The sequence below is a fragment of the Citrus sinensis genome, chromosome 7 (genome assembly GCF_022201045.2).
Source record: "Citrus sinensis cultivar Valencia sweet orange chromosome 7, DVS_A1.0, whole genome shotgun sequence".
Taxonomy (NCBI): domain Eukaryota; kingdom Viridiplantae; phylum Streptophyta; class Magnoliopsida; order Sapindales; family Rutaceae; genus Citrus; species Citrus sinensis.
The window spans coordinates 11,779,230-11,802,614 of record NC_068562.1 but is presented as its reverse complement, the minus strand read 5'-3'; the positions used below and the strand labels follow the sequence as shown (position 1 = coordinate 11,802,614).

Below are 23,385 nucleotides of genomic sequence, written 5' to 3'. Positions count from 1 at the left end.
TGGACTGATACTTCACGCAATCTAATTTCCCAATCTGAACGCCGTTTTATCCCTCTCTCTTGCTGTCTCTCTCTTTAAAATCTACATGTTTTGGACACAAAAAATTATAATAATATTAAATCACGGAAAAAAAAAAAAGAAAAAGAAAACCCATCACCATAAATAAGAACCCCATCTCAAACAAAGTTGTACGCAGAGAAAACGGAAAGCCTTTCTCCATGGCTTTCATCACAACATCACCAACCAAACCAAAATCTTTCACTTTTTCACCTCTGTGTCAAGCAAGAAAAACTCAAACCGATAAAGTTCTGGCCTTCGGCAATTCTAACTTACAACACAAGCTAATAAAAACGAGCTTTGTGTATCATGTTTATAAATATAACAAAAGAGAGTCACTAGCAATTGTTAATGCAGCATCAATTGAATCGACAGAACCAAAGCCAGAGCCAGAGCCAGAGCAAATTCCCGAGGTGGAAACTTATGGGAGAATTTTGTTATCTGATGTGTTGGTGAAGAGGAGAAGAAGTTTATTTTCTGGGAGGAATTGGAACTCATTGGATATAAGCACAGCTGGTGTTGTTTTGGCAATGCATTTGCTTGCTCTCTTTGCGCCATTTTGTTTCACGTGGAGTTCTCTTAGGGTTGCTTTTGGACTTTATGTTGTGACTGGACTTCTGGGTATCACTCTTTCTTTTCACAGAAACCTTTCTCATAGGAGTTTTAAATTACCCAAATGGCTTGAGTACTTGTTTGCTTATTGCGGAGTTCAGTCTCTTCAGGTAAAATTAAGTTGCTTTTTCAACTAAAGATTGTTGCTTTTGTAGTTGAAAAAGACTTTTCATTTTATTATTTATTTTGGTGGTTTCAGGGGAATCCAATTGATTGGGTAAGCACACATAGGTATCATCACCAGTTTTGTGATTCCGAAAGGGATCCGCATAGTCCCATTGAAGGGTTTTGGTTTAGTCACATGAGTTGGCTGTTTGATAAGGATTCTGTTCTCGAAAGGGTATGACACATTCACTCAAAAATTTCCATTTGTGGCTTTTATTTACTTATTTGTTTTATGTTAATGGGGGCAATCGGCTGCAGTGTGGAGGGCCAAACAATGTGGGAGATTTAGAGAAGCAGCCTTTCTATAGATTCTTAAGAAGCACTTACATTCTCCATCCAATTGCACTTGGAGGCTTGCTATATGCACTGGGAGGCTTTCCTTTCATTGTGTGGGGAATGGTAAGGAAGCACTTTCCTTTAAGCTGTTCTGTTTTGATTGAATTGTTCTAGGTATGGCTTTACTTGCAAATTCAAAATAAACCTTGCCTTAATCTGACTTCAATTATATTTTGCAAAGTTTGCATGTACATGTGTACTCCTGGCCACTGATTAGAAGTTGGTAGGCCTTCTCCCTTTAATTTACTTCAAACCATTCAATTAGTGGGGCAGCCTCCTCTGTGCCAAGTGTATTTTGGCGTTGTTTGATTTTGTCTTCGTGTCCTCGAGTTGAATTCTCATCTATCCTGAATTTGTGACCAAGTTCAAGCTTTATGGCATCTTTGTTTTGACATTTTGTCTTTAGACAGAACATGGACCCATCAAGTTGCCTGGAGATTAATGCTATAATCTGAATACACATTGTTTAACTTTTCATAAAACCTAAGGCATTAAAATTTTACCATTGTAGGGTGTGAGGATTGTGTGGGTATATCACATCACCTGGCTGGTAAATTCAGCTTGCCATGTATGGGGAAAGCAAGCATGGAACACTGGAGATTTGTCCCGGAACAATTGGTAATGACACAATCTACTTCTTTATCAGGTTGATTTGCTCCCTGAATTTTTCTTAGACTTGAATTTTGAACTTGTTTAGGTGGGTGGCATTACTTGCATTCGGAGAAGGTTGGCACAACAACCACCATGCCTTCGAATATTCCGCGAGACACGGCCTGGAATGGTGGCAGGTTGACTTGACTTGGTATGTTGTGAGATTTCTTCAGGCTGTTGGTTTGGCAACTGATGTGAAGTTACCAAGTGAAACTCAGAAGCAAAGAATGACATTCAACAATTGAAGATACGCATGCCATTTTGTGATTTGTTCCATCGGGTGTCTCTGGAATTGTGTTCAATGGCTAAAGAGTTTTGGCTAGGCAACTGACCGATCCTTTTTTCTAAGTTGACCATCAACTGAGCTAGATGTAGCTCTTGGACTATTCATGGATCATGTGGTTGAGGCTTTTTTATTTTTTATTTTTTATTTTTTTTTCCTTCTTCTCACTGGTGGACCTCATGATACTCTATAATATATACAAAATTCAAGTTCATTTCATTCTGTTATTGATTCTTTGTACTTAACTGTGATAAAATATTAATCCTTGCAAGAGCTAGGCTACAAATAGTTTCCTTTGAGTAAATTGTTAATACTTTACAGCATTGCATTTTTATAATTGCAAAGATTCCCATTTACGTGGAAGGCTCTAAAAGTCCTAAAAAAATTCAATAATTACCCAAAAAAAAAAATCAGTTTAATAATTACCGGAAAAAGGGAAAAAAAGGAAAAAAAAAACAGTTAATCATTGATACCATACTAGAAACCAAAAATCAAAAATCGAATTTTTCAGTCGAATGAATGTTTTTCATATCATTTGTTGTGAAAATTTTAATATACTCGCAAGTGCACGAATCTAGAGATAGAAAAGTGGTAACGAGGTCGATCCCACAGGGATTGTTATAAATTGAAAAGTCTAATTTAAATCTAAAATTAATATTAATTCTAACCTAGTTGAGCAAATTGAGTTTTAAGAGAAATTAAACTAATTAAACTAAGAAAACAATTAAAGTAAATGAGAATTTAATGAGATAAAAATTACCAAGGTTTCGGAATCCACCACTATTCAATTAGTAATTATCTAAATATTAATTAATCCCCAATTTTAGAGTGACAACTCGAAATCAATCTATGTCATCTCATGGATATAACAATTAAGCCCAAGTAATTAAATCTAATGTAGGTTCTTTTTCTGCTTAATAATATGACATCTAAGAATCTCATGTAAACATATTGAATAACAAAGAGTCAAAGTTTCCTAAGCACTCTATGTAAACAATTTAATGAAAGACATAAAATCAAAGATAATCATGTATAAACTTTATAAATCCAAGCATAGATTTAATCGAATATTAATCCTAACAATCAATAATGCATGACAGAATTGATGAAAAGATTTTAATAACATCCAATTAATCAGGTGAAATAAAAACCATAATTATTAAAGAACATATATAGGGAATTAATTAAATAAAAAGATAATTATTTCATTGAATAGGGTTTCATCCTTAACCTCAGTATAAGAAAATTAGTTAGACATACTTGAATGGGGAGCAATAAAAGAAATAAAATTCAGCCATGGAGCCAAACTACTGCACTCGGCCTATCTCTCCTCTTCTGCCTTGCGTCTGCAGCTCTCCTCCCTGGCGGCTCCTCCCTTGCAAAGGCCAAAGTTCGGCTTTTATATTGTAACACCCTCCAAAATCCTCAAATCAAAAGGATTTAAAACAAGCCAAGCACAACCGACTTTAAGCCCATGCACGTGGAGCCCACTTGAAATTAATGGTCAATGCTTTTCTAACTATTCACGTGAGATGCACAAGCCAATTATTCTCCTTTAAGCATCTTTTTTCCTTTTTTCTTTTATTCTTCACAAGCAGCAATTATTTCCATAAACTCTAATTTGTTTCCTTTTTAAGCTCCCTTTCATGAATTGCTTCCACAAATTAATTTGATCTTCAATATTGTCCAGTTATTATTCCTTATGCATTTTTCATCCGTAATCTCCAATTATTTCCCTAATCAATAAAATAACTCAATTAATTAAAAGAAACAAATAAAAATAACTAGCAATTATATAATTAAGGGTAAAATATGTATATAAATTATGCTCATCAAATACCCCCAAACTTAGATTTTGCTAGTCCTCGAGCAAAACTAAAACTTAAAACTAAAAAAAATAAAAATAATGAAACAAAAAGTAAATCCTAACTAAACCACTTTCGCAGGTAATCGCGATTGCATTTAGCGTATGCAACAAGCCTTTAAACCCCTAGGCGGCCCTAGTGGACGAGTTATAGTCTCGTGAGGGCTTCAGTGATGATACCCACAAACATCATTTAAAAAAAATAAATAAATAAAATTAAAAAAGAACGAAAAATTTTAAATAAACCATGAAAAATAGCCTCAAAGATTGCAAAAATTCTATAGCTCAAAGAAAATTTCAAATATTAGCAAAGTTCTAACTTTAATTCAATAGTCAATCCCACATCTCTTTCGATTCTTGTAGTGTGTGTGTGAAATTAATTCAATCAAATCCATTCCCAAAATCCTCAACATCAACAGCCTTCGCCTCAAACAAAGAACAGAGTAGGTCAAACTAATCTTATCATCTTGATTTCCAAAAATTTTTTTTTTTCTCTCACAGGCTTTTACGTGCATTTTCTTTTGATTTTTTTTTTCAGCACATGCACTTGATTTGATTTTTTTTTCTTCTTTTTTTTTTTTTTAACCATAGTCAGGAGCTTTCACTCTACCCCTTAAGGTAGCCTTCTTCTCATGGTAGATTATCCTCTACATACTTGTGGTACATAGGCCCAAATTACTCAAGGATAGCTTCACTCTTAAGGGTTATAGGTAGCTATTTCTGACTTTGGCGCCTGTGTATACTATTTTGTATTGTGGAGATAAGAATCAAGACAAACAGTCATTTACTCTATCTAAAATTCTCAACTCAGGCTGCGTCAATATCAAATTTCAAGTCAAAATTACGAAAGAATTGATATTAGTGCTCATGGTTTAAAGAATCTCAATCAAGAGAAACTAACACAAGAATCAAGTATAAACTAAGACAATATTCAACCCTTTCTAAAAACCATATTCATTGTCAATCAAATTCTTATCATTGGCTTTTCACATAAAAACAAAAAACAACAACTTTTTTTTTGAATTTTTGAATTTTAAAAAAAAAAAAAAAAAAATTTTTTTGGTTTTTTTTTTTTGTTTAACAAACAAAACACACACTATTCCCACCCCCAAACTTATTTGGAACATTGTCCTCAATGTTGCACAAACAAAAGATATGCATGCAAACAAATGAAAGAAATAATAATAATAAACATAAATAATAAAAAGAAAGTTGGAGAGAACACACCTGGATGGGCTGGGAAAGCTTTAAAAAAAAAAAACAACTAAAAAGAAAACATTAGAAAAGAAAAATACTAGAAAAGAAAAACAAACAAAGAGAAGAAAACCTACTATTAAAATAAAACAAGAGTGCAAAGATGGACATAATTAATCCTGATAAACAGGATCATCTAAAAGTATCTCCTCAACTTCTGGTGTTCTTAACTCTAAAAATGGTTTTAATCTTTGCCCATTGACCTTAAATAAATCACCATTTTTAGGGTTTTCAATCTCAATTGCTCCATAAGGGAAAACAGTACGAACTATAAAAGGACCAGACCATCGAGAACGTAACTTACCTGGAAAGAGATGCAATCGGGAATTATATAAAAGTACTTTCTGACCTGGTGTAAAGGCTTTTCTCAAAATGTGTTTGTCATGAAAGACTTTCATTCGCTGTTTATAAATCTTGGCATTCTCATATGCATCATTCCTGATCTCTTCAAGTTCTGCTAGTTGTAATCTTCTCTTGGAACCAGCCTGCTGCATGTCAAAATTGAATTTCTTGATCGCCCAATATGCACGATGCTCCAACTCTACTGGCAGATGACATGCTTTTCCATACACAAGTCGATAAGGTGACATCCCAATTGGTGTTTTAAAAGCAGTCCTATATGCCCACAATGCATCATCAAGTCTCAAAGACCAATCCTTTCTATCTGGCCTAACTGTTTTCTCTAGAATCTGCTTGATCTCTCTATTAGAAATCTCTACTTTGCCACTGGTTTGAGGATGATATGGGGTGGCAACCTTATGTGTAATGGAATATTTGTCCAAAAGAGTTTTGAAAGGTTTATTGCAAAAATGGGTGCCACCATCACTAATGATTGTTCTAGGGAAACCAAAACGAGACAGAATATTACTCTTCAAGAATTTCACTACAACCCTATGATCATTGGTTTTGCATGGAATAGCTTCAACCCACTTCGACACATAGTCCACTGCAACCAATATATACTGATAACCAAAAGATGGAGGAAAAGGTCCCATGAAATCAATACCCCATACATCGAAGATCTCAACCACAAGAATAGGATTGAGTGGCATCATGTTCCGCTTTGAAATGCTACCCATACGTTGGCACCTATCACACAAAGAACAGAAAATATAAGCGTCATGAAAAAGAGTAGGCCAATAAAAACCACACTGTAAAATTTTTGTTGCTGTCTTTTTAGTACTAAAGTGGCCTCCACAAGCTTGTTCATGGCAAAATGAGATAACACTTTGAATTTCATTATCGGGAACACATCGCCTAATAATCTGATCAGCACAATATTTAAATAAATAGGGATCATCCCAAAAGAAATCTTTCACTTTAGAAAAGAACTTTGTTCTATCTTGCTTAGTCCAGTGCTCTGGGATTTGACCTGTAGCAAGGTAATTAACTATATCAGCAAACCATGGTACGACATTTACACTCATAAGTTGCTCATCTGGGAAAGACTCATTCAAAGGTAAAGATTCTGGAATAAATTTAAGATCAAGGCGAGATAAATGATCTGCCACAACATTTTCAGAACCTTTTTTATCTCTAAATTCAATGTCAAATTCTTGTAAAAGCAACACCCAACGAATCAATCTTGCCTTGGCATCTTTCTTAGTAAACAAATATTTTAAAGCAGCATGATCAGTAAAAATAATCACTTTACAACCTATAAGATAAGATCTGAATTTATCAAGTGCAAACACCACAGCTAGCATTTCTTTTTCTGTAGTTGAATAGTTCAACTGTGCATCATTGAGTGTCATACTAGCATAATAAATCACATAAGGCACACGATCTAATCTTTGTCCTAAAACTGCTCCTACAGCATAATCAGATGCATCACACATAATTTCAAAAGGCAAATCCCAATTGGGTGGCTGAATGATAGGTGAAGAAGTCAACAATTTCTTAAGCTTTGCAAAACCATCAAGACAAGATTCATCAAAGATAAAAGGTGCATCCTTAACAAGTAAATTGCATAAAGGTCTAGAAATTTTACTAAAATCTTTAATGAATCTTCTATAAAAACCAGCATGTCCAAGGAAAGATCTTACTTCTTTTACAGATTTGGGATGTGGAAGATTAGAAATTAAATCCACCTTAGCTTTGTCGACTTCTATTCCTTTGCTGGAAATTATATGACCAAGAACAATACCTTGTTTTACCATGAAGTGACATTTTTCCCAATTTAGAACCAAGTTCTTTTCTTTACATCTCTGCAAAACTAATGTTAGATGCTGCAAACATTCATCAAAAGAATCTCCATAAACAGAAAAATCATCCATGAATACTTCAAGAAATCTCTCAACCATATCAGAAAAAATACTAAGCATGCATCTTTGAAAGGTAGCAGGTGCATTGCATAAACCAAATGGCATTCTCCTATATGCAAAAGTTCCAAATGGACAAGTAAAAGTAGTTTTCTCCTGGTCCTCTGGAGCTATAGGGATCTGATTATAACCTGAGTATCCATCTAGAAAACAATAAAAATCATGACCTGCAAGTCTATCAAGCATTTGATCAATAAATGGAAGAGGAAAATGATCTTTTCTTGTGAATGAATTCAATTTTCTATAATCAATGCAAACACGCCAACCTGTAGTTACTCTAGTGGGAATTAATTCATTATTAGCATTAGTAACTACTGTAACACCAGATTTCTTAGGAACAACTTGCACAGGGCTAACCCAAGAGCTATCTGAAATAGGATAAATAATTCCTGCATCTAATAATTTGATTACTTCAGCTCTTACCACTTCGTTCATGTTAGGATTTAGCCTACGTTGCATTTCCCTAACAGGTTTAGCATTTTCTTCCAGATGAATACGATGCATGCAATCTACTGGATTAATACCTTTAATATCAGCGATGGTCCATCCTATTGCCTCCTTATGTTTTTTTAGAATACATAACAACTTACCTTTTTGCTCAAGATCGAGGGAAGAAGAAATAATAACAGGTAGAGTGTCAGATTCTCCCAAGAATGCATATTCCAGAGTGTCGGGCAATGCTTTGAGTTCCAATTTTGGTGGTGCCTCTGCAGATGGGCCAATTTTCTTCTCAGAATGAGGCAGTAGTTCTGACTTTGTCTTCCATTTAGTTGTGTCCGTAATTGGAGGTGCATCAAGTAAAGCGCTGACTTCTGCAATTGCACTGTCATCATTAAAAGATAAATCAGAATGAGTTAGACATGCCTCTAATGGATCATTAGTATGGTTAGAAATGAATGAATCTTCTACTAATTCCTCTATCATATTCGCTTCAACAAATTCATCTTCTTCTTGTGGCTGCTTGGTAACATTAAAAATATTCAATTCCATGGTCATATTACCAAAAGATAGCTGCATGTTTCCATTCCTGCAATTAATAAGAGCATCAGCTGTAGCTAAAAAAGGACGACCTAGAATAACTGGAGTGTGTTTCTTAGGATCATGTACATGCTGAGTATCAATAACGATAAAATCAACAGGATAATAAAATTTATCAATCTGTATCAACACATCCTCTATAATACCACAAGGTATTTTCATTGATCTATCAGCAAGTTGCAAAATAATAGGAGTTGATTTTAACTCACCTAGTCCAAGCTGCATGTAAACAGAATAAGGCAAGAGATTAACACTAGCACCCAAATCCAATAATGCTTTATCAAAACATTGGTTCCCTATAACACATGAGATAGTAGGAGAACCAGGGTCCTTAAATTTTGGTGGCATTTTACATTGAAGTAAATTGCTAGTTTGTTCAGTTAAAAACGCTTTTTTAGTGACATGCAAATTTCTCTTTTTAGTGCATAAATCTTTCAAAAACTTTGCATATGAAGGAACTTGCTTAATAGCATCGAGTAAAGGGATGTTTATACTTACCTGTTTGAAAATTTCCATAATCTCACCTGTTGAAGTCCCTTTCTTTACCTTTGTTAACCTTTGAGGAAAAGGAGCCTTGGGAATGTAAGCTGGCGGGCCACTCTCTTCAGGATCATTTGGTGATGAGTCTTGTGATGGAACTGAATCTGAAGAAGTAGGCTCAGATATCTTCCTTGTTTGAACCTCTACTTTGTTGTCAAATAATTTTCCTCTTCTCAAGGTCATAACAGATTTTGCTTCTTCATGTTGATGGCTTGAACTCGATCCAACTTCGTGCACTCCTTTGGGATTAGGAATTGGTTGACTTGGAAATTTTCCTTTTTCTCTCTCAGCTACAGTAGTTGCTAATTGACCCAATTGATGTTCAAGCTTTAGAATAGCTTGAGTGTTTGACTGAAAAGCTTGTTGGGTTGACTGAATGAAACTTTGAAGTGTATCCTCTAAAGAAGGCTTTCTTTGTTGGGGTGCAACAAATTGAGACATAGGTTGTTGGGCAGGAGGATATACTTGGTTAGGAGGGACAAATTGTTGATTGGGCATGTTAAATTGTTGTCCTCCTTGGTTTGACAAAGGTTGATTTTGTTTCCAAGAAAAATTAGGGTGATTCCTCCAATTAGGATTATATGTGGATGAATATGGACTATTGGAGGTTTTCTCATATGATTGTAAGGCATGTACCTGCTCAGAATAAGCCTCTTGATAGGCTGGTAATGATGGACAATTCTGTGCTGTATGAGACACGTTAGAACAAATAGCACAAACCTCATTAGCTACACTAGGATGATGATTCATTGATTGGTTCAGAGCTAAGGCATCTACTTTCCTAGAAAGCGTAGCTAGAGTGGCTTTCACATCAAAGTCATCCTTAACTTCATATAACCCCTTTCTAGAAACTTGAGATGATTTTTCTCTTTGATTTGAAAAATCCCACTGTTGAGAATTCTCAGAAAGTGAATTAAAGAAATCCCATGCAGCCCCTTCATGTAAGTTCAAAAATCTCCCACCATTCATAGACTCTACCATATGACGATTTGACATGGTTAAACCGTTATAAAAGCATTGTATAAGTCTCCATTTTTCAAAACCATGGTGGGGGCACTTAAGGAGTAAATCATTGAATCTTTCCCAACACTCGTAAAATTGCTCACCCTCTCTTTGATAAAAATCACTTATCTCTCTCCTAAGGGCATTTGTTTTAGACATAGGGAAAAACTTGGTGAGAAACTTATTACTCAATTCATCCCATGTACTAATAGATCCAGCAGGAAGTGAATTCAACCAAGCTTTTGCTTTGTCTTTTAATGAGAAAGGGAACATACGAAGCTTAATTGACTCATCATTAAAATTTTGAAAACGAAATGTAGAGCATATGTCAAGAAATTCCTTAATGTGCAAATATGGATCCTCTCTCTCTAACCCATGGAAAGATGGTAAAAGTTGAATGACAGAGGGCTTGAGTTCAAAGTGTGTTGCTGTGGTTTGTGGCAACACAATACAAGATGGTTGGTTGGCTGCAAGTGGTGAAAAATATTCTCTAAGGGTTTTCTCTGCTTGCACTGGTGGAAGTATTGGCAATAATCTATTTGGGTCATCCATCACTTCTAAAGAACTAGTTTGACTACTATCAATTTTTGACTCTTTTTTAACCAAACGATTTGTTGAATCACGTTCCCAAACACTCATAAACTAACCAGACAAGGAAAGAAAGAAAAACAAAACAAAATAAAACAAATCAACAATAATAAAAAAGAAATAAAAGAAATCAAACAACCAAACAATGAATTTAAAGACAAATAAAATTTTTTTTTTTTTGTGTTTTTTTTTAATTAAAAAAAATATAAAAGACAATCTAAATTATAACTAGTGGAAGAATCAAATCAACTTAGATTAAATTGACTTTCTAGCACAATCCCCGGCAACGGCGCCAAAAACTTGTTGTGAAAATTTTAATATACTCGCAAGTGCACGAATCTAGAGATAGAAAAGTGGTAACGAGGTCGATCCCACAGGGATTGTTATAAATTGAAAAGTCTAATTTAAATCTAAAATTAATATTAATTCTAACCTAGTTGAGCAAATTGAGTTTTAAGAGAAATTAAACTAATTAAACTAAGAAAACAATTAAAGTAAATGAGAATTTAATGAGATAAAAATTACCAAGGTTTCGGAATCCACCACTATTCAATTAGTAATTATCTAAATATTAATTAATCCCCAATTTTAGAGTGACAACTCGAAATCAATCTATGTCATCTCATGGATATAACAATTAAGCCCAAGTAATTAAATCTAATGTAGGTTCTTTTTCTGCTTAATAATATGACATCTAAGAATCTCATGTAAACATATTGAATAACAAAGAGTCAAAGTTTCCTAAGCACTCTATGTAAACAATTTAATGAAAGACATAAAATCAAAGATAATCATGTATAAACTTTATAAATCCAAGCATAGATTTAATCGAATATTAATCCTAACAATCAATAATGCATGACAGAATTGATGAAAAGATTTTAATAACATCCAATTAATCAGGTGAAATAAAAACCATAATTATTAAAGAACATATATAGGGAATTAATTAAATAAAAAGATAATTATTTCATTGAATAGGGTTTCATCCTTAACCTCAGTATAAGAAAATTAGTTAGACATACTTGAATGGGGAGCAATAAAAGAAATAAAATTCAGCCATGGAGCCAAACTACTGCACTCGGCCTATCTCTCCTCTTCTGCCTTGCGTCTGCAGCTCTCCTCCCTGGCGGCTCCTCCCTTGCAAAGGCCAAAGTTCGGCTTTTATATTGTAACACCCTCCAAAATCCTCAAATCAAAAGGATTTAAAACAAGCCAAGCACAACCGACTTTAAGCCCATGCACGTGGAGCCCACTTGAAATTAATGGTCAATGCTTTTCTAACTATTCACGTGAGATGCACAAGCCAATTATTCTCCTTTAAGCATCTTTTTTCCTTTTTTCTTTTATTCTTCACAAGCAGCAATTATTTCCATAAACTCTAATTTGTTTCCTTTTTAAGCTCCCTTTCATGAATTGCTTCCACAAATTAATTTGATCTTCAATATTGTCCAGTTATTATTCCTTATGCATTTTTCATCCGTAATCTCCAATTATTTCCCTAATCAATAAAATAACTCAATTAATTAAAAGAAACAAATAAAAATAACTAGCAATTATATAATTAAGGGTAAAATATGTATATAAATTATGCTCATCATCATTCTAAGGAACATGATTCAATGACTCTATGCCTAGATGGCAATGTAAGTAAACCATACATACGAGATTATGTATAACCAATATGGTGCAATCGTCACAAATTTTGGTTGTTAGTCACAACTCACAAATTCTTTTTCTCGCATACACTTTCCCGGAAACTAGTCGCATTTACTTTCCCGGAAACTAGTCGCATTTATGGACTTATGCTCGGCTGAGATGTGAATTGCAAAACTAGACAAATGCGACAAAAAGTTTGTAAATTAATAATGCAAAAATATGTCGTCCTTATTATATAATGGCTATCAGGAAGTCTAATCTAACCCAAAGCTCTATGTAGTGGGTAAAAGGCTAAAAGCCTTAACTTGGAAGCAAAATAGCTTGAACTTAGAAGAACAGAAACCTAGCTGTTCATAGCTGTACCAATGTTAATGCACATTTAACAGGAATATTGATGTGATATTTCTCCATATTTGTTTAGCAATGAGTAGTGATATTTTCCCTCAATTTCCCTATTCAGTTCTATTTTTTCAATTAATTTCACTTATTTTCTCAATTATCCTTGCCAGGCAATAAAAAAATAATTAAAAAAACAAATAAAATTCGAGACACCCAAGCACCTTCTACCGCCAATGTCATCACCACAAGCCATTGACGCCACTAGCCCTTAATTGATGATTGACCTTACAATCAAATTCCCCAACAGCCTCCGACCAAACCCCTAAGTTTTTTAACTGATTTTAGCGAGATTGATATGATGTATCAAAATAATATCAAATGAAGCAAAAAATAATTTCACGATAAGAATTAAGAAATTATAAATAATTGGAATGAATGATAAATAATGAAAATGGACGGGCAATAAAGCGGCTTAGATTGGAATGAATGTTAAAGAATGGTGGCTAGAGGTGACAATGATGGTAAAAGGTGGTTAGGGTTTATGAAGTTATTTTTATTTTTTAATTAAAGGATAATTTTAAAAATAAGTGGCGTTCATTAAATATTAGGGGCTAGTGAAAAAATTGGAGGGGGTTAAATATCACGATTCTCAGCAATTGATGCAAAGTTGTGGGTGCTTAAGATATGATAATTTGTAATGAATAGAACTATTGGCGCTCCTTTAAGTTCCTCATGAAAACCCCTTTTTCAGTAATATTTATTTTATTTTAAAAAATGCCCTTTTTTTTAATACACCTCTAATTTTTCATTTAATTTTTTTTATTGTTAAAACTTAAAGTAGCAATGTGCTATTTTTTTAATTTCTTTTGCAATCTTATTATAACCGTATACACAAATCAAAATTTTTTCTAGGTGATGAATTTTTTTATGTTAATTAGTGGCTTAAATTACACATATTTTAAATTATAATTTGAAAGCAACCTTAAGTGCAAAAATACTTCATCAATAACAAGTATGAAAAGAATAATTGATTATTCTAAATCTTTATAATTTATTTGAGTTAGATAAGAAGTAATATGTATAAAATTATAAATAAAAAAAAGGATTGATTGTGAATGTAAGTAATTTGTTGGATAATATATATATACGTGTATTTAATTCTTATTTATTTTTAACAGTAATTTTATTTGAAATGGAGTTTTATAAGGATAATGAGGGCTGCCAATAGCCTCACTTATTTATAGTTGGTCTCGTCACCACCAGGTTCTATCCGCTGGTACATGAACGATCCCTTTTAACAAAAACTGGGCCAAATCCATTACAGTTGTTGACTCCCAACCGCATCGCTTTGTACGACCTGATCATCCAAGCTCCAAGCTCGGATAGTTAGACTAGGCCCAACTAGTTTTGACACCAGAACAAATGATCATATTTAAATATCCTTTCGTAGGGACCAGGGTAATCCTCCAAACTTTAATTTCTACATGGAAGATATGTGTCTCCCTGTGCAGCTATGTTTTTTTTATAGAAAATGATAATCAAATTAAAAGAAGACTAAAGGACGACAGAAACGCAGCGTGAGCTTGCCGTTTCACGCGTTTCCTCAGTCTTCTTTTAGTTTTGCGTGGACTCACAATAAATAATAAAATAGATAATTTAGAAATAGAAAACAGGTCAAATTTTTTCCTTTTATCTTTTACTTATACGTTATCTCCTCCCTCCCCAGCCACTCATTTTCCTTAGTTTAATCCCCCTCCACTCATTTTCCTCGTTTGGAAACGGTAGCACTTCGTTAATCCCTGCTTCTTGTTCTCGCCCAGCCGCTTCTTTTTTCTTTTTTTTTCTTTTGATTTGCAACTTCATCCCCATCATTTGCAGCCATTTGCTTCGTTACCGTCAAATTTCTTCCTTTTTTTTGGTTGCTGAAATCGAGCGGTTGGAAATGCAGAAATTACCTGTGTGATAAGTGAGATGCAGAGAGATAGAGAGGACAGGGAACTGATTTTTCCTTGTTAAATGCAGATGGCTCATGTTAAACGAGAGGTGAGAGATGGAGAGAGAGAGGACAAGAAGAAAAATTGATTGTAAAAAAGTGCTGCTATTGTTAAATGCTATATTCACTCACGTGCCATGTTTAATTTAATTTTTTAAACTGATTGTGGCCCCTGGTTTTACTTCAGTTTTCTTTTGTTAATACAAATGCAGATCGAGCTGAGTTTGTCTGGTTTGGCTTCTTCGTCGGGTTTGAGTGATAATGGCGATTTTAATTTTTTGTCAACTTTTTTATTTTGTCATCTCATTTTCGTTACTTTTGGTTTTTTTTTCATTATTTTAATATTTTCTTTTGATTATTTTATTTTTTAAATGAAAAAAAGCAACAGACAAAGGATTAAAGCAGCAGACAAAGGGATCCACGGAAACGGCAGTGGGCGCTGCCGTTTCTTTCGTCCTTTGTCGTCCGTTAGTTCAAATAGCAGAACTCTTTTTTTTTTTAATGATATTTGAAAGTAAATGTAGCCTATTATTTAAGTTACCTCATAATATTGTTAATTCACAATAATGGAAGATGTTCTAATCTAAGTAATTCAAAACTCCCTCAACCCCAGCCCCAACAATTAGCAAGTCAAATCCACAGTTGTGTACGAAAAGTAATCACGCATCCTCACTCTCATTGTACAAGATACACACTTTTAGGCCTCAATTGTCTTCAAATGGCTGCAAGGTCTCAAAGTCGCTTAGTATTGGGCAGTGCACATTGACAATAACACATCGTGATTAGAACCAAAGCATGATTTTCAGAGAAATTTCATTTTCTGAACCAAAAATGTATCTTAACATTCACAATAATGGAAGAATTTCGATCTCATATTAAATTTTATGAGCAACTGATTATGTGAAGAAAACCACCAGCTTAATTCTTGTGTAAAGAACAATGTTATAGACTTCCCATCATTTTAAGAAGCACTAAACATTTCAATAATTCCATATATCTTCGTATGATATCAATACATCGGTCGTATAAATGTTGCATGATGACACGATCGTCAAAATTTGAATTTCGTCAATCAGCAATTAATTTCCAAATTAGGCAATTGATCAAGAGCAGTATAATTGGCCAATGATGTCTATGAGTAGCAGTAGAAAATGTCACTATCTCGAGCAATGAGTCCTCCCCTCTTTCATTGTCGGGTAACATAAACCCATTCCCTAATGACCTCAAATCAACCTTTTAAATTCAGTGAATTGAAAATTAATAATCACTAAAACATAATGTGACATTAATTATTGCAACTTTAGGGGCATGTAGAAGGAGAGAGCTCTTCCCCAACATTTGGAATTTCCAAGCAAGAAAAGACAAAGAAAATTAATATTAAAAGGGACAGAAAAGAATGGTTTGTTTTCAATGAATAATAAATAATAGCCACAGTAAATAATAACCACGGGGGCCGGAAAAGCATGGTTAAGAAGCCTTGAGTTTCATATACAATTAAGCACTTTTTATATGGGTACAATCGCCTAAAAGGTGCCTCCCATAAACAAAATATTTTTGGGTTCATTACTCAATAATCTGCGTGCTCAATTACGTCAATCCAAAGCATGCTTCATCTATTATTTTTCATATTTTTTTTAAAAAAGAAAGAGACCTTTTAGATTTTCTGAGACAAATATAATTTAGCGAGTAATCAAAAATTGAGTTTCTATGTTTTACATAAGAAACACTCAAAATACTTGCAACCGTAGAAAAAATTCTGTCTGCAATAGACTTTCGAGCTATATTGTAATTTTATAAATTCAATTATTAATAAATTGTTGAATGTAATGTGAATAGATTGTAATATAATAATTAAAAACCCCTCAAATTATCGAAACAATTTATCTTACATTCAACCAAGTTATTTGAATAATTTTTGAATGCCATATTATTTTTTTTTTACATAAAATCAAAATTTAAAAAACATTAAATGGATAAATAAAATTTTTCAGGTTGCTTACGTCAATATAAAGCATTCTCTTTCGGAGTGAGCATATCGAGGATTCCATAAACAAATTAACATGCCTCTCAGTTTATAAATTAAACAAACCCTATACCCATCATCCTCAACTTACAGTTGAGTAAGTTGAGAGCAGGCTTTGTATGGTTTTAAAGTAAAATTTCAAAATGATATAATGCACAAGTTCCATTAAAATAATAATAAAAAATGCATGTGTCATTTGGCTTCCTTCCTGCATGCTTCACAGTTTCTTGTTATTCTTGCTTTGTGAGATTAAATGGCTGGAGAAGGATATATACTTATAAACTATAAGGTGAAAAAATATTTTAAATTAATGTAATATAGTTTACAATTATTAATTATTTGATTTTTCTTTTTAACACTAAATACAAACATACAATCGATGTCAATTTAAAAAACAATCCCTTGAATTGTCAGAAAAAAAATGCAGAATACAAGTTGGTTGCATGTTCAAATCAAATGTGAAGTTATTTTGAATTCAATCGCTGAAATATATCTTTATCTCCATCAAAACAGTATTGGGTAACGCTTCATTATTAATGTAGATTCTAACTTAATTATTATTAATAATGAGAATAAAATTGTTGATTATATTATAAACTTACTAATCTAATTAGAAATGAATAATTTTAGGCGTCTCACTTGTAGCTAAAATCATTTATCCAGCTTATCCAAAAATAAATAAAAAAATTCACCCAGAATAGCAGACCTTAATTGATTATCATGGTTCCATAATACAAAAGTGAAAAAGAGACTCGGTGGACTCATTTGACACCTATATTTTTGTGCTTCAAATAATGACTGTACTATAAGAGTCCAAGTTACCGTCAAAAACCTCTTTTGAGAAGAAGTCTTATTATCACGATCACCGTCATGCCCTAAAAACTCCACCCTTCTGCCACCCACATCATGATACCTTCACCCCACCATCATCAAGCATCACCCATTTCGCCACGTGTCCCACCTTGTCACCCCACCCCACCTGGCACTCGATGCTAGCCTTGTTTAACGGGCGCTTCCTCCCATTTTCTTACTTTCTTTTCCCTTTTCTCTCCCCCATACTTTCAATAACCCAAGCAATTTTCCCGAGAAAGAGAGAGAGAAAGTCAGAGAAAAAGTTAAGCGAATGGGAGGAAAAAATAAAATAAAATAAAGGAGGTACAGCAGAAGCAGCAGCAGGTGCAAGAGGGTGAAACTGTTTAGTTCAGTCAGCATGTAAGACAAGATAGAAATTTAATCGTTTTTAAAAGGTTAAAAAAATGCGGGCAGTACAATTTGTTTTGAATTTTTGTTTTTTTAACTTTTTTAGAAGTTGTGACTGGTGAGGTAACTGACAAGTTACCGGCTGCAGGCTGCTGTCGAGGGGGAGTGAGCGTCAAACGCCGCACCGGCCTGTCACAGCAGACTGCACGCGAGGTGACCGGTTACGGGGACAGTAAGTCACCACTCACCAGCCCCCTCGCTTACTGTTCTTTTATTACCCTTCTACTGTTATTGTGGGCTGGTCTGGTTGATACCCCACATTCACCTCGATTTGGGCCCACTTTGCACGCCCTGATTCCTTTTAATCTAAAATATTCAAACCTTTACCCACTCTCACATTTGGCATGTGTGGTCGAATCGCTATGTAATGACCAAAGAACCCTCTGTTGTTTTTAGTTCAAAATTAGTTTGTTGGACAAATCTGTGGTACCACTGTTGTATGGTACCACAGATGGATCCAACCATTGAATCTAGCCCACAGTTGTCACAAGAGTTAGATTTAATGGTTGGATCCAGCTGTGGTACCATACAACTGTGGCACCATAGCTGGATCCTAGTTTGTTTCTATCATTATCATAAGTTTGACCAAAATCACCCGGCCTTGTTTTTATATCTCATCTTTCATAAATAATGTATAAATAGATATTCTCTCGAACTCTATCGTACTTGGAATTTAGTCGTTTTATTTTATAAGGGTAAAAATTATTTCAACTTATTTAATGATAATTATGATTTATTTAAAATTTATAAATATTGAACTCATAGATTCTTATTATGATTAAGAATGACGTAAAATATGACATACAAATTAAATAAGAAGTACTACAAGTCTACTTTTGGATACAATTAAATTTTATTTTAAAATCTTTTAGTTGATATGGTGGTGAATTTTTTATTAGGTTCCTATTCTTGGTGATAAAAAAAACATATTTTTAATGTTGTATTTACATAATTGATATGATTTTTGAAAAGAATTTAAAATGTGTCGTTGATTGTTTTTATAACAAATGCGACCAAACGCAAATTATGTTTCTATTCTCGAACTTAAAAGAACATACTTTTTAATATTTAATTAAGATAATCGATACTATTTTTGAAAAGAATTTAAAACGAGTCACACTCAATGTTTCTTTTCGAAAAACTCTTAACCCCATTTTGAGTATAAACCCGAGTAAATTTTTGCTGTTTTCCTTCACGCGCTAAGGGATGGAAAGATGAATGTCCTTTTAAATGTGCAGCAATTCACTGGCATCGACATTTTTAAATTGTTAAGTGTGTTAAAGGAATACAGACTACGAAGGCACCGGCATCCTTTAAATAGTAGTTACTCAAGGTTGTTTCTCCCGCTAGAGAAAAAAAAAGGTAAAAAGAAGAGCAAGACACAAAACCCTAAACCCTGAAACAAGTTAAGTGAAAAGCAAAATCTATAAACAAATTAATAGCCAAGTTTTGAAGAATTAGACAAAACGGGTCTTCCTTTGTGGATGCTTGGCTTGGATCCGGATCGGTTGCGAGCCGATATGAACCGTTTGCTCGCTTTACTCTTCCACCAGGTAATTCTGATCATCGTGCGTAATCTTGATTTTTGCTTTCTTTGTTTTGTTGTTTTGGTTGCTGCTGCTGAAAGTCTACTGCTGCAAATGATCATCAAATGTAGGGAGTGTTGGATGAGCAGTTCTTGCAACTGCAGCAACTTCAAGATGAGAGCTCCCCTAACTTTGTTTCTGAAGTTGTCAACATTTACTTCCATGAATCAGAGAAGCTTTTGAGGAATCTCAGATCGCTACTGTAATCTCCTCCTCCAGTTTTGCTCATAACTAAGCTTTTTACTCGAGTCAATTTTCATTTCATGTTACAATTTATCCTTATTAAACATTATGCTCTTTCAGTCTGCTAAATGAAACAAACATATTATCAGAAATTCTTCGGTACCTCCTGGATAATTTTGTAATGGTGCAATCTGGATAATGTGCCAATAAAAGAAAACATTCTTCCTTTGATATTTAATCTACAAACCACCATTGTCTCTCTCCCTCTCAATTCATTTGAATTTTGAGTAGTAGTAAAATGCAGTTAATATTATTAAATGAAAAATAAATGTGGGGGTGTGATGGGACAGGATGGATAAAGAGTTTTCAGATTACAAGAAATTGGGAATCCATTTGAATCAGATGATGGGTAGCAGCTCAAGCATTGGTGCCAAACGAGTCAGCAACGTTTGCGTTGCCTTTCGAGCCGCTTCTGAACAGAATAACCGTGCTGGGTATTATTACTATTTTTTTTCCCTCGCCCTTTTCTTCTCTTTTCTCGAGCTTTCACATTCGGACAAAGAAAATAATCTTTTTATATCAAAATCTTGAATATTTTTGAATAAAAAGTTACCACAATATCTGAACTCAGAATGAATTGAATCGATCAACCCTCAACTCGCATTTGTAGGCTTTGTTAACGGCGTATTGTTTGGTTGCTATATATTTTCAGGTGCTTGAGAGCTTTAGAGCTGCTAGAACATGAGTACTGCTACCTCAACAACAAATTCCATGAACTTTTCCAAGTAAAATACCAAGAATAACCTTTTTATATGTTTATCTCGTGGGTATATAGTAGAATAAGCTGTATTTAAAATTAACTACAGTGCTAAATCGTTTTGTGATTGTTACTTTATGGAACAGATAGAGCAACAGAGAGAACTGGCAGCTGGAGTTCGATATCCAATGCACATGTAGAACAAATTAATATAACAAAGACATAACTCTGGCTGCTCGCTGAGCTAGCTAGCTAGCTAGCTAGCTCTCTGGATTCCACTTTGTTCTAGGGTTTTTGCTAAAAGCCAGGCAAAGCTCACGTACTTGCTGCAGATGAAGGAGAAGTAGAAGAAGAATGAATAATCTGATCAAGGGGTTGTTGCCGCTGCCTTTAATGTAGAGTTAATTTATTTTTATTCTTTTTTTTTTGTGGAATTTTCTTAATTAGTAAAGCTTTGGTTGCTTCTACTTTTGAGTTAATGGAAAATTAATTCGAGTCAAGGGGAAAAGTTGGTAGCTCTGATTTTGATATCTCTTTTAAGATTCAGCTTTAATGGCCAGATACTGCATGTCTCACCTTTTCCATTCATCTGTCTCTAATATTGCAGCCATGAATTGCCACTGACACAGGGAAAGAGAAAAAATAAATAAATAGTAACAAAATCTGCTAAGAACTATCAATATCACCATCAGTCAATCAATTGGATCAGCTCAAGTTAAATGCAAAGAGCCGAAGTCTTCGCCAATGTTAAGAGTATCAAAACTGAGAGCCTAATCAATTCATAACTCTTTGGTTGTAACGTAACCAAGCTAGCAAGGAGCCCACATGCTACATTCTGATCTGACCTAAAACTTATTAAGTCAATTTCGGTTGATGAGAATTTGATTAATTAATATGCAATTTTTATCCTTTTTCACTGCATTTTTAACGAATTTTTATTTATGTAAAGATGTAGGGAGCATCAGGTAATATTTTTCCCGAAGGGTGTCTTTGTTGAATTTTAAACGCATTTGGTTGCTTATTTTCTAAACATTGTTTGAAAATAAAAATGTGAAAGTATATTTGAGTGTTTGTCTCAAAATATGAAAACAATGAAAGAGAATAATAAAAAAATTCAAATTTTTTATCTTAATAAAGATGACAACAACAAAAAAATATGAAGGATTCAAATGTAAATGCATGTAGGAATAAACAAAATTACCATTCAATCTTTTATTTTTCTAGATTTCTTTTCCTAAATTTCTATGCAGTTCTACCATTGGTTGTTTAATAGTTGTAAAGTACTTAATAAGTACTGGCAAAAATTATTTTGGAAGTTGAAGTGATTTTATTTCATTGTTTGAATGATGATGGAGTGAGGAGGTCACCTCCATTCTCACCTCATTTAGAACTTTCTATATTTCATTCCTTAACAAATTTAGTTGTTCAATTTTTCCATATCAACGTATTCTCTTATTTATATATATATATATATATATATATGAAACAAAAATTACAATGATTTAAATAAAACCATCAGTAACATTTGTAAAAGTATTTAAGTTATTAGAAATAGAATAACATCTCCAAAATTTTGGAACAATATCCTAAATCATATACATAGGTAAAATATACGAATAAATAATGAAGAAAATACATGTTTTACATATATTGGGGTGAGGTTGGGTGGGGAATGTAATCTCACCTTCATTAAGAATTTGAGATTTTTTTTTTTTTCTCATCTTGTAAAAACTCAATAATACGTATCTCATTTAGGGTGAGATCCTATAGAAGATTTTGACATCAATAATGAGACATATTCACCATTTTTATTATTTTTATTTCAAAATTATTAAATATCAAACACTATAAAATTTCATTTTATCTTTTATTTCACACCGTCGTGACTTAGAACAATACCACGATGTTAAACGAGCCTTAGTGTGTGTTTACGCTTTCTGAAGAAGTGAACCAAAAAAAAAAAAAAAACAGTACGAATATGTATCTAATAAAAGAGAGGTATTTTAGAATACCTCTTTTTATAAAATTCAGGATCACCTTGCTATTTGCTGCAACTGTTGCATACTTGCCCCACTCGAAGGACGGACCTGATGGAATGGTTGTTGAACAAGCTGACACCATACCACCAAGTCACTGGAGGGGCAAGTGTTGTGTTTGCATTGTTTATTTCTATTCAATGAAATAGTAGGATTTTTGTTTCCCAAAAATTATGCAATACAAATAGAACGATGTTTTGTCCCCCTCTAACACATTTGTCCTGAGTTCAAAGTCTTAGGAAAAGTAGGGGTTAAAAAATTAATTTAAACTTTATCCTCTCTTCTATCTTCTAATTAAAATAGAAAGATGTTTCTACCTTTTCATTTTAAATCTCTCATTAATTATAAAAAATTCATTAACGACCACACTCATGCGTTTTTTTACCTATTTCCTCAATATTCCTTTTTGTTATATAAATAGTAATTTTGCTAATAACTATCCTATTATATGAAAAGCATTAAAAAAATTAAACAAATATTATATTCTTACAAGTCCATAGAGAAAGATGATTGGTGATAAACAATCAAGTCTTTAGGTCTTATCAATTCTTTAACCATTTGTGCAACCCAACTTAACACCAAAATCCATGGAGGGACTCATAATTAAAAATTAGCTTGTGAGTTAAGAGTTACTCAAAGCTTATATATTCAGTTTATGGAACTGGTTATTTTCAATCAATATGAGATTATTTCTTTAGCATTATCCAATGCTAAAATACATTAATTTTTTTTCTTCATGAAATTTGCTTATCGGTTCAAAAAATCATGATGTGTGTGCATTTATATATATATATATATATATATATATATATATATATATATATATATATATATATAT

General features: G+C 33.4%; 2 protein-coding genes and 1 non-coding gene across 3 annotated transcripts; all 3 read left to right on the top strand.

Annotated features, from left to right (window-relative positions):
• The first annotated feature begins 153 nt into the window (after positions 1–153).
• LOC102621512 (palmitoyl-monogalactosyldiacylglycerol delta-7 desaturase, chloroplastic) lies at positions 154–2,323 on the top strand. Its single transcript, XM_006465259.4, has 5 exons — positions 154–779; positions 869–1,009; positions 1,093–1,233; positions 1,682–1,788; positions 1,868–2,323. Exons 1-5 carry the CDS (start codon positions 219–221, stop codon positions 2,064–2,066), a joined length of 1,149 nt encoding a protein of 382 aa, XP_006465322.2. The 5' UTR covers positions 154–218; the 3' UTR covers positions 2,067–2,323.
• A 7,837-nt stretch (positions 2,324–10,160) lies between these two features.
• On the top strand, positions 10,161–10,267 carry LOC127898987 (small nucleolar RNA R71). The gene has a single exon (XR_008050755.1). It is a non-coding gene; the product is annotated as a small nucleolar RNA R71 (small nucleolar RNA).
• Positions 10,268–19,265: 8,998 nt separating this feature from the next.
• Positions 19,266–21,070, top strand: LOC102621810 (pseudo histidine-containing phosphotransfer protein 6). Its single transcript, XM_006465260.3, has 5 exons — positions 19,266–19,538; positions 19,643–19,773; positions 20,105–20,248; positions 20,467–20,539; positions 20,658–21,070. The coding sequence occupies exons 1-5, from the start codon at positions 19,470–19,472 to the stop codon at positions 20,709–20,711; spliced, it is 471 nt and encodes a 156-aa protein (XP_006465323.1). The 5' UTR covers positions 19,266–19,469; the 3' UTR covers positions 20,712–21,070.
• Positions 21,071–23,385: the final 2,315 nt, after the last annotated feature.